The following is a 12124-nucleotide window of genomic DNA, read 5'->3' on the forward strand; positions in this document are numbered from 1 at the left end:
GGCATTCCCATGGCAACCAGGTCCTGTGGTATAGGAAGGGATATCAGGCCAAGCCCAATGCCATTTGCATACAAATTGCCCAGCTGGTACCTTGTTGTTATGACAACGGCACACAGCTCCCAGAATTCATTTGGAAGTGAAATACAAAAAGAGAGCAGCCGGCAAGAAGAGTCATTTTTAAAATTATTTTTCTTTTATAATGAAGATGTTGTTTTGACAGCGACACTGTTTTCCGATGTAAACCCAAATACCTGGAGGAAATAAGAAAAAAATATATGATTCTCAAGCCTCAAGACAGGCTGATGAGTGAATATGTCAGATTGTTTGCAATATAAAATATATTTTACTGGAGAAAAATCTGTTTAAATTAGTGAATTACTGTCAGACTATAAAAAACAATCCTGTTATGAAAATCTGTTGTTTTTCTTCTCCAGAATGTCTGCATGACCTCTGGCAGATACTCTCCAAACTACCTCGATCTGCCTTCTTCGTGGTTCACCTGATTTTGCAAACCTTTATATAATTCCTTGCAATGAGCCATGCCAAATCCTAAGAGCTTGAGAGAGAGAAAAAAGGGAAATCAGCTGACGACACAGTGTCCTCTGCTGGCAGCAACCAGCAGTAGAGTTCGCACAACCGTCTGCCTGTTTAAACGGATATTATTTAGCTTAAGGGCAACTGAGCCGATGCTTTTCCATAGTCATGCTGGCTCAGCTCATACTGGCCAGTTAAATTGGCCTGCTGAGTATGAGTGTTCTGTGAACCTGTTTATCCCAGAAACCTCCACGAGACTCCAGTTTAATCATTGGCTTCTGTGCCTCTGTCAAACCATCACAGGCCAATCAGCGCCTCCCTCAACGGGGGAAACAAAGGTGCTTCCGGCTCCAGTACTTGACCTGTTGGAGAGCAAGGTGAAACCTCAGCCTGTGCACATTAAACTTATTTTCCGCTCTGTGTGTTAATGATGGCAGTGAGCCCCAATGATGGTCCTGTTACAGATTGTTAGAGACAACTGGTCCAAACCACTTCAGCCTGGATTGAAAGGCCTGTATCAGCAACAATACAGCAGTGTGTGTGTGTGTGTGTGTGTGTGTGTGTGTGTGTGTGTGTGCACGTGTGCGTTACACCCCATACCTCAGGGTGGGAGCAGAAGGAAGGTGACACATCCTGCCTCCCCAGCATATAAATGCAGGAGCCTTCTCGCTGAAGTGCTGCCGGTGCTAAAGCGAGACAGTTTAGTACATTTCCTCCCCCCTGAATGTGCAACCTTCTCCCAAGGTCACAGCTCTCCAGCAACTCAGATCTTTACTGAAGCTCCACTCTGCACATTTGTCGCCCAACGTCCGATTCAACATGGCAACCCGATGGGGACTGTGGGCGCCGGGAAGATCAGCCATGACTTCAGCGTGGCCGTGAAGACTCTGCCTCCCGGAGATCACCAGGTACGCAGTCACACAAGATGTCTCCCTCAGCGACATAGCTGCTGTTACTGTGATGAATATATGCGCAGCTTTCTCTCTTTATGTGCAGATAGCAGTGATTGCATCGAGGAGCTTGGAGCGCGCCAAAGAGTTTGCCAAGAAGCACGGTATTCCTAAGGCTTATGGCAGCTACGAGGAGCTCGCCAACAACCCAGACATCGGTTGAGTGCTTTACAGCCCACTTACAGGCAGAGATGATGGTGTGTCGGTGTTCTCCTCATCATTTGTGTCCTCGCAGACATCGTGTACCTGGGGGTGTTGCACACGGAGCACTGGCGAGTCGGTCTGCTGTTCCTCAATGCGGGAAAGAACGTGCTGTGTGAGAAACCTTTTGCCATGAACTCCAGACAGGTGAAAGAGCTTGTCACGGCCGCAAAGAAAAACAAGGTCTTCCTGATGGAGGTAAGGTTTTAAAAAGATGTTGTAAGCATAGTAAGCTCAGGTAGTAGAGCAGAACAAGAAGGTCGGTGGTTTGATCCCCGGCTCCTCTACTCCACACACTGAAGTGTCCTTGGGCAAGATGATGACCTCCAAATTGCCCCTGTGCCAGCAGTGTGTGAATGGTGTCTGATGGAATAGTGCAGCATGTAGTAGTGCTGTATAACTTGTCTGTGTGTGACAAGGTGAATGTAACTTTAAATATCGTCTATACCAATTGCTGGTCATGGACGTTGCTGTAGTTTCAGGTATAATTCAATCAAACAAAAAAAGAATTAGTTTGTTTTGTGGTAATTGTTGTACAGATTTTTTGTGAGGATAAACCCCTTTTAAATCAACCATTTCCGAAGGGCCCTAACACACAAACAACCACAAAAAACAACAATGTGAACCTAATAGAAAATACAAACATTAGACAACAACATATTCATTTCAACAAACGCACAAACTTCATCATGATAAGTGCAATGCTCAACACACTGGAAGGCCACAGAGAGACCCTGAACAAATGCTTGCCCAGTAAAAATATAAACGATAGATACATGCTACATATATATATATATATATATATATATATATATATATATATATATATATATATATATATATATATATATATATATAGACATTATATACATAAAATAAATAATGAAAACATGTCACGTATCAGATGCAGAAAAAGGATGTTGCTGCTGTTAAGTTATCTAAGACGTGAGGTCGTGAAGTCAAAACGAGCTCACCCACACTCTTCTCACTCACGCACAGTCGTGCTAATCCTTAAAGCAGCAGCCTGACATTTTGGAAAAACACTCATATTCCCTTCATTGCAGGGAGTTTATAGATCAGAAGTCATAAAGCCTGAATGTCTGGGGAGTATTTACTGCTCGTGCTACAGGGAAACATCTTGTCATGTCATGTTTGAGCAGAACATCTGCTCGTATATGAAGTGAAGAGCTGTGGTGATGAACTGCTGCTGAGCTGAAACTCCTGTATTAACTGTTTACTGATGCAGTGGTGCTGTGCTCTCACCTCTGTCCCACCCCCAGGCCATCTGGTCCCGCTGTTTCCCCGTGCACGGCGAGGTGCGCAGGCTGCTGGCGGAGGAGGTGGTTGGGGAGGTGAAACTGGTGAAGGCCTACTTCGGCTCCCCCCAGCTCCACATCCCCCGCTCGGTGGAGAAAGAGCTGGGAGGAGGTGCGCTGCTCGACATCGGAGTGTACTGCCTGCAGTTTGTCCTCATGGTGTTCAACGGAGAGAGGCCAGAGTCCACCCAAGCCACGGGGGTGCTGCTTGACTCAGGTATGATTCAGCACTCGGGTCACGCAGCAGAGGTGGGATGTGGATTAGTATCATTAACCACACAGCACGAATCAGTGATCACAAACCGGCTGCTCCTCACCATGAAAAAAAAAAAGGTAGAGGAAAAGAAGAATCCCTCGAGTGACGTGATGTGAAAATTAGACCGAAAAATCACATCTTTAAATGAACTGTCCTAAATGTAAACACCTCGGGGAAGAATTCTTCACACAGAAAATCCCACACTTATCTCTTAAACGTCAGACTAATCCAAATCCTCTCTGTGGAGTACAGTAATAAAACTGGCAGGGGGGGATGTAACTGCATTTCTCACAACTAGTTATCCTTCACTGTAAGATAATCACACACTTCAGCTTTTCCTTCTCTTGTTCTCAGAGAGGTCATGCCAACAGTGGCAGATCGAAGATTTTTCTAAATCAGGGGCTATAAAGGTGCCTCAATTTGCACAGAGGGGCAAATTACATGTCCAACATCCGTGTACAATTCCTGATTCAGTGAGATGCACATTTAAGCCATTCCTTGTTCACTGTTCACACAAATTACTAGTAACTGAAAGATTTGTCTGCGTGGACGTTAAAAATAGCACACACCAAGTTAGAGATCTCTGATGTTATTATGACTACTAGTGTCAAAACATTTGGTTCATTATGAAACTGTGGTGGGACAAATTACATAGTTACAGTCTGCATATGGGAAACAATGCCTGACAGGACAGGAGCACTTCAGGGGCCAATCAGACCCCTGGATCCACCCCGGCCTGCCAGTGAAGCTGAACTGAACTTGATTTTAAAGGTATATTGTTAGATTTCCTTCATTAATTCATTAGTCCTTCAGATCAATGTTTTTTCAAATATTTTGACAGGAGTGGATGAATCTGTGGTGGTGGTGATGAAGTTCCCCAGGAACAGGATGGCCTTCTGCTCCTTTTCTATCGCCGCTCGACTCCCGAATGATGCTGTCATCAGCGGCACTGAGGGCTCCATTAAGGTACGCCGTGCCAGTCTTGTACAGGAACCTTTCACTTGATTAAGAGATGATTGAGACTAAGATGGTCCCTAATTACTTTCTCATTCGATTAAGCTGAAGTATATATCAGACAAAAGATCCATACCCACTGCGTTTCATGATACACGAGTGGAATGATCGGATTAAGATGGAAGCTCATTTCCTTTTCTGCTCGCCGTGCAGGTCCTCGGCCCCATGCACTGCCCCACTACGCTGGTTGTGAATGACAAGGAGACGGAGTACCCTCTCCCTGAGCCGGGCCTCCCTCTGAACTTCACCAACAGCACTGGGCTCTGCTACGAGGCAGAGGAAGTGAGGCGGTGCCTGCTGAAGGGTAGGTCATGGTAGAAGGAAGGTTGTGTATTTGGCCTCTAGTAGATGAAGTTGTTTGAGCCGCTGTTTAAAAGGTAAGGTGAGTCTGAAATTCATTATACATGAATGTACTCATCAGATCAGCTTATACAGTATTACACTCCCATGGCAATTTACATAATCATTACATCCCCGCTTTGACCTAATTTATGCATCTTTGTGAGTCTGTGCATAATTATTCGTGGCTATAAGCAGAAGTGTCTTTCCATCAGTGGGATTTTCTCCTCCTCATCCACAGGACTTAAGGAGAGCCCACGGATGCCTCTGGCTGAGTCCGTCTTACTGACGGAGATCATGGATGAAATCCGGAAGCAGGTGGGAGTTGTCTTCAGCCAGGACAGCCAGTGACATCACTCCGGAGCCAAGCTGTTCCACCTGACCTGAACCTGCTCAGGTGGAACAGAGGGAAGCCGCTCGAGGGAAGGCGACAAATATTTGGCACAAACAGATCACTATTGGCACCGTGTGACACGGCCCGAGCACACACACGTTTTGAGCTGTCACACAGTTAAAGATAGAGCCAGTATATTCCTGGAGCATGTACATCTACAGTTTATTTACCACTGTTTTCCTTTATACATTCTGTTTGGCATCTAGACACATCCGTGATAGCTCCAAACCATAAAGTGTATATAAAAATGGAGCAGCTCCCCAAAAGTGAAGCCAAATTATATAGATTGTCCCGTGGAGGCTGACTGCAGTATAGGTCACAACCCACCTTCTCCATGTTAGCAGATGGGACATTGTCCCAATTAAAAACTCAAATGTAAAATAAATTACTTCCTAAAATGGTTTCTGTCGTTTTATGTAATTCTTATCACACTGATGTTTGTTTGCTTGACCTTGTACCCATTTATTGAGCAGCATCTAAAATTTCTCCAGTAACGTCAGCAGATAATGTTAGTGTTCATGTTTCCAGGAAGTTTGTCTTTAGTTTGTCTTTTGATGCTAGAAAAGGGGTGAAAAGTCATGATTGACAGCTGAGACTGACTCACGATTGGTCCATCAGATGTAGCTGCAGGGTGTTGATACCATGGCTCCCCTCCATGGTCACTGCTGCTTCATTTTTATACAATGGGAGGAAGATGTCGTCCATTTTTATATACAAAGTCTGTTATGCAAACACAGTCATTCTAACTCAGTCAACAAGTAAACAACCTGCATATTCTTTACAATACAGCGCATGACAGAGACTGAGACTTTTTCTCTTTCATTAAATACACGTAAAATCTGAAAAATGTGGTTGAAAACCAAATAAATCACAAGGTAAACAAACAGACCAACCTTGTTGTGTGTCGACAGCCTGTAATCAAGTCCCTGGCCCTTTAAAGACAACCCCAGCTGTCACTGCGAGGTCTGTGATTGATGATTCCAATAAAGGACTGATTGTGAAAGCTGTGTGTCATTCCAAACATCCTCCGCTAGAGAGGAGAAGAAGAGACGTGGAGTGGCACATCTGAATCAAAGTGTTCCGTCAGGTCTGGCCCTTGTAGCAGCGCACAAATAGATTCATGTTCCCCTGCACAAAATTAGGCTGCACTGTCTGCTTCTGAAGGTTGGGAGAGAGAAAGGCCTCTATTAGTCAGCATAGAGCACGGCTCATCTCATTCTTGTTCTCAACCTTCTGTGCTCAATGAACTCTTCAAACCTGGAGGAGGTTTCACTGATAAACCGAGCAGCCCAATACCAAGAAACACTTTCATTTCTGAGGAAATGAAACATTTACATACTTAGTACTTTCTTTCTTAATACTACAGCTTTTTCTTGTGCCACATTCACCAATTATATTTAAAGTATGAAGTTAAATTTACAGACCACACAGTGTCAAGCCAGGGTAAATATGATCTGTACATGTCAGAAGACCTCTAACCTTAAACCACTCTTGGTGATTACATTCAAGCAAAAACTAAAGGACATAAAAAAAAAAACGAGATGGTAGATTAAAGATTGTTAATATCAAAAGGAATTAAAATGTAAATAAAGAAAAAAAAAAATTTGTCAGTGGCGAAAATAAAATACAAAGTCAAGTATTTCTTTTTAAGTGGAAGTAGTACAGAGAATGTTAAAATAAGATTATGATTACAATCACAAGGATAAACACAATTAATAAAAGGAGGAGCAGGAAGAGATAAAAATCAGTAATAATAATAATGTAGCCTTATATAGATGCAATGAAATGATAATATCTGGTGAGAAAAGACAAACTGAAGATAAATAACAAGATAGACAAAATCAAGGTATACTAATTCATCCTAAATAGCTACAAGGACATGATAATATCTGGCGAAAAAAATCAAACTGAGGATAAAACACTATATATCTGTCAATAATAATAATAATAATAATAATAATTTAGCCTTGTATAGCTACAGTGACATGATTGAGAAATTATATTTTATTAATCTCCACCGTAAGATTGTCTTGTCGTGGGGAAAAGAAAATACAATGGGAAATAAATGCTTAAAAAAAATGTATAGTAAGAAAATTAAATAGAAGATGTAAGTTGTACAGAGTAATAATAAGGACAAAAACAACTAATAACAGGATGAGATAGAATAATTTACACCAGTGGGATTATTCATATATGGAATGTTGTCTGCTGAAAAACACAAATCATCATCATCATCATCGTCTTCATCATCATCATCATCATCATCATCATCGTCATCATCATCACCGTGATTTCGTGCAACGCCACACGGTCAAAACGAGTACTGTGTCTCCACCTTGTGGCAAAAACCTGTCACTGCTGTAATACCTTACAGCCCCCATCGCTGTTGTGTCACTTCCTTGTTCAACATGGCAACCAGGTGGGGGATCTGCAGCAGTGGGAAGATCAGCCATGACTTCACTGTGGCCCTGAGGACTCTGTCTGCTGAGGACCACCAGGTATCAGTGTGTTGTTAGTGTGCAGACCTGTGTGTGTCTGCGGAACATGTAACAAATCACACACACACACATTCTCTGATCACACACACACACATACTGTCGAGCACACAGAGGCTGCAGGTGTAACGAAGAAAGTGGTTATATTCATTATTTAGCCTGTTCGTCCATTTACTTTCACTTTATTTAAACATTATTTGATTTGGTCGGGTTCTGCCCCATGCCCTTCAACATCACTTCCGGTTCATTTTTTTCACAAGCGGAAGTACAACTCTCTCACAAAGATGACTCCAGCGATCACTGTAAAGTGATTTAAAATCAAAATCTAGTTTCTCACACACACTGTTTCACTCTTATCTAAAACCTACAAGCTTCTCTTTAAATTGACCGCTGCCGCCAACGTGCCTCACAATCCGAGACTTTTACTTCCAAGGGGAACTATCTGTTTCCGTCTCCAGATTTCCTCTTTTACTTCTCACTGTACAAGATGAGTCTGAGTTCATTGGATACGACAACACGTGAAATCTGTTAAGGTGGTAATGTTTTTAGATATTATATGATGTTTCCTTTTTTATGTTAAGTAAGAGGTCTTTATATATATTATATATATTCATATTATATATATATTATATATATATATATATATTCATATTGGAGAGCCACCTGGTGGCTATGTATTGTAACTACACAGTTCTGAGGCAGTGTGCTCAAGTGATGGACACAATTCACTTAGTGCAACTGCAGCATTGAAAACCTAAAGACTGAAACAAAATCTAAAGGATATCAGTAAAAGGCAAGAGCTAGTTAAATGTATGTTTAATTTATTTTCAAGAGAGAAGAGTTCTCGATGATGAGAAGTTTAATTGAGCTCCACAGGTAAATGTACTAAGGCCATAATGTCTCCATGTGCTTGAGACGACAGCATCAGACCCCAGCTTCTATTTCAGCCTCAGACTAAGCTCTGCAGCAGCACAGTTGTGGTGAGACCTTTTAGTGAAGAGCAGCTGATTGTGATAAATAATGGTTTGACACTGTGTCTTCAGGTTGTGGCTGTGGCTGCTCGCAGGTTGGAGGATGCACAGGAGTTTGCCAAGAAGCACAGCGTCTCCCGAGCGTACGGCAGCTACGAGGAGCTGGCCAGAGATCCAGACATTGGTCAGTTTCTGTCATTTCAGGTTTAAATTTGATTGGTTCTTTGCTTTTTTCTTGTAATGTGTTGTCCCTTGATGTGTTGTATCTGCTGCTTCAGAAATCTCCAGGTGAAGCTCCTGGTGAATCTCCACAAATTGTTATTTCAGTGCCAGTGTCCTCTTACAGCCTGGTGTGTGTGTGTGTGTGTGTGTGTGTGTGTGTGTGTGTGTGTGTGTGTGTGTGTGTGTGTGTGTGTGTGTGTGTGTGTGTGTGTGTGTGTGTGTGTGTGTGTGTGTGTGTGTGTGTGTGTGTGTGTGTGTGTGTACACAGATGTGGTGTACGTCGGAGTTATCCACCCCTACCATCTGAGTGCTTGCCTGCTCTTCACGAACGCCAAGAAGAATGTGCTGTGTGAGAAGCCTCTGGCCATGAACACCAAGGAGGTGAAGGAGATCCTGGCGTCTGCCGAGAGGAACAACGTCTTCCTCATGGAGGTACGGGTGGAGCGGAGGAAACAATCTGGACTCCTCACAGCTTTAGTTTCTTCTCCTCTACTCCTCACCTGCAACATCATTCTGGATTCAAAGGGACAAAGTTCATCGCTGATCACATGAACCCCACCCTTCACACTCTACTTTGCTTTTCAGTTATTTCTCTCTTAACATAATTCTTGCTGCTGTGAGAAAAACAAGTCTGTCAAAATACAAAGTACGTTCAATATATTTTGCATCCATCAATTCAACTTTATAACAAATTTTGTAGATTATGCATTATTCTTAAAATTGTGTTTAAACTTAAAATATAAGACATTCTTAATGGGTTTATAGATGCAGTTGGTCCGGTCTTGTCAGCAAAGAGTCATGTGGCTATGAGGAAGTTCTCTCGTTCCCTCGACTTGTTAACGCTTAGTCATGTAATATTTCTTTTCCCAACTGTCACCAGGGGGCCTCAGTACAAACCCATTTTTATTAAGTCCTTCAAAATTAAGGAATGAGCATGTAACCCCTCATTAATGATCTAAACCTATTAGCAGCTGATTTGTGGGACCTGTGAATCACTACATAAAAAGAACCCAGCTTGTGTCCTTCAGATGTAAATGAAATGCCTCCTGTCCTGTCCTTGGCTCCAGGGCGTCTGGACCCGGTTTTTCCCGGCCTCAGTGGAGATCAGAAGGCTTCTGGCCCAGGAGGAGGTGGGCGAGGTCAGGCTGGTCAGAGTGGAGTTTGGCGTCCCGCTGATGCACGTGGCAAGATCTGTGGAGAAGGAGCTGGGCGGAGGAGCGGTACTAGATCTTGGCATCTACTGCCTGCAGTTCATATGCATGGTGTGTAACGGAGAGAAGCCACAGAGCATACAAGCCACAGGGATCTGCCTGGAGTCAGGTACGCATCAACACGAGTCAGAGGAATCTCGGACATCATTTCCCAAAGCACCAGAATCACATTTATCAGTTATCATGACGGGACATGTTGCACTCAACAACATGATGTCTGTTCTAGTATAGAAAGAAGCCTGTTATTCTAAGTGAGTCATCCTCCACCACTGCTTTCTCTTCTCTTTAAAGGCATCACACACGGGTCTCACAGGTTACAACCAACAGGGTCAACATCATTCAGCTTCTTATCTGATAATAGATGGGAGTTGTTGGGTTTCGAATTGAGGATTTCTAAACAAGGAAGTGTATGGTTGCGATAAGAGCTCAAATCTGATCTCCGTCACTGTCTTTTATGACTTAACTGCTGCAATTAAAGTCTGAAGATTCTCAGTCATCCAGGTCGTTGCATTTCTACAAACTTGTCCAAGGACTTTGGACACGCCTGTGGATGTTTCACCTCTCATCTGAATCACTCTGGTTCAGAAGAAGCCTCTCAGATGATGATCTTCAGTATAAATCGCAGTAGCTTTCAGTGACTCTGCATTTTGTTTAGCAGAGAACACAACTGAAACATGATTAGAATCCTTGATAATGCTTTTATTTTTTATGTCACCACTTTCATAGATTTTATTTAATCATTTCCTATTCAAATGTGCGTCAGGTGGCTCAGTAGGTACCGAAGGTTGGTGGTTCGAACCCCAGCTCCTCCAGTCTGCATTCTGAAGTGTCCTTGAGCCAGGGACTGGACCAAATAACCTCTGTCAGCTGTATAAATGATGTGATATAAAGACGTGCTGCATGTAGGAGCGAGGGATGGCCGATAAGACTGGAAATTGACATAAATATACAATCTATTAAGCTTATATCGTTATGTTGTTGCAGGAGTGGATGAAACTGTGGTCGTCACTCTGAAGTTCTCCAAGAACAGAATTGCTGTGTTCTCCTGCTCTTCCCGCGTTCACCTGACCAATGAGGCCGTTATTGTGGGCACCAAGGGCACGATCAGGGTAGGTCATCACAGCAGGGCCGCACCTAATCAGATAAAAAGTCTGAAACACCACATCCTTGTCACCACCACATTTGTGTCTTCAGAATAACATTAGAATTTAGCAAGTGAACTCAAGGTCATCTGTGGAGTAATTTAGGAAGGCGTGTGTTGTGAAAAACACCTTGTGTAATAACAAAAAAGTTACACAACATGACAGTTTATACTAAAGTTGCACACATGGTTCTGTATAAACTGTGATTTACTGTTGCATGTGTTTAGGTCCCTGAACACATGTGGTGCCCCACGTCACTAGTGGTGAATGGGAAGGAGACTCAGTACCCGGTGCCTGAACCCCATTTACCTCTCAACTTCCTGAACAGCACAGGGATGCGTTATGAAGCAGAGGGGGTTCGACAGTGTTTGCTCAAAGGTACAGTGTTTTATGTATTTTACTCCAGAGAAATCCATTGACAAACTAAAACTAGCACATTTTAAATGGATCTCTGTATACTTGTAATACACTCTTTCAACATCGGGTGGCGTCAGAAACACTACACTCTTAAGGCCATGTACAGACTGTACACTGTAAATGTCCTCACTCCGTGTTTTTCCTCCTGCAGGGCTGAAGCAGAGTGCAGTTGTGTCTCATGCTGACTCTCTGTGGCTGGCCGAGGTGGAGGATGAGATCCTCAGGCAGGTGGGGGTGGTGTACGACAAGGACGGCCACTGAGTGTTTTACATGATATAGTGAACTTAACATTCATAAACTACTGCTAAATAAAGTAGTTACTTTGTGAGGATGAGTAGTTTTCGTACTATTCACCATAGCTTGCTTCAGTACAGTTAATGTGTTCTGATAAAGATGCTTGAAGCAACTTTAAGTTTATCTTGAACCTATCCAGAACTTCACTGACGCTGTACTGCTTTGATAATTTGTCAAAATAAATCTTCAATTAAAGTTTGCTCAATAGTTTGGTCTCAAGAATGTTTCAACTGAATCCACCACTTAAAGAAACATTGTGCAAATAGCAGCCTCACAATTAGATTGACAGTACAATGACTTAGAATAGGGAGAGGTTCAGGAAGCGGGGGATTATGGGTAATATCTACTAATCGCTGGTTTCAGTTCAG

At 42.8% G+C, this 12124-nt stretch overlaps 2 protein-coding genes across 2 annotated transcripts; both read left to right on the plus strand.

Moving 5' to 3' along the window:
• Positions 1-1353: 1353 nt before the first annotated feature.
• Positions 1354-5193, plus strand: LOC117757207 (trans-1,2-dihydrobenzene-1,2-diol dehydrogenase-like). Its single transcript, XM_034578103.1, is given in 8 exon segments — positions 1354-1372; positions 1375-1442; positions 1531-1642; positions 1720-1883; positions 2966-3218; positions 4099-4223; positions 4425-4575; positions 4852-5193. Coding segments are annotated over 8 exon segments (1002 nt in total). The 3' UTR covers positions 4962-5193.
• Positions 5194-7361: 2168 nt separating this feature from the next.
• dhdh.2 (dihydrodiol dehydrogenase, tandem duplicate 2) lies at positions 7362-11961 on the plus strand. The gene is made up of 9 exons (XM_034581352.1): positions 7362-7502; positions 8543-8654; positions 8961-9124; positions 9760-10012; positions 10888-11012; positions 11273-11423; positions 11614-11726; positions 11777-11805; positions 11837-11961. Exons 1-7 carry the CDS (start codon positions 7413-7415, stop codon positions 11721-11723), a joined length of 1005 nt encoding a protein of 334 aa, XP_034437243.1. The 5' UTR covers positions 7362-7412; the 3' UTR covers positions 11724-11726; positions 11777-11805; positions 11837-11961.
• The last annotated feature ends 163 nt before the right edge of the window (positions 11962-12124 follow it).

This window comes from Hippoglossus hippoglossus, chromosome 3, assembly GCF_009819705.1.
Source record: "Hippoglossus hippoglossus isolate fHipHip1 chromosome 3, fHipHip1.pri, whole genome shotgun sequence".
In the NCBI taxonomy this organism is placed as follows: Eukaryota; Metazoa; Chordata; class Actinopteri; order Pleuronectiformes; family Pleuronectidae; genus Hippoglossus; species Hippoglossus hippoglossus.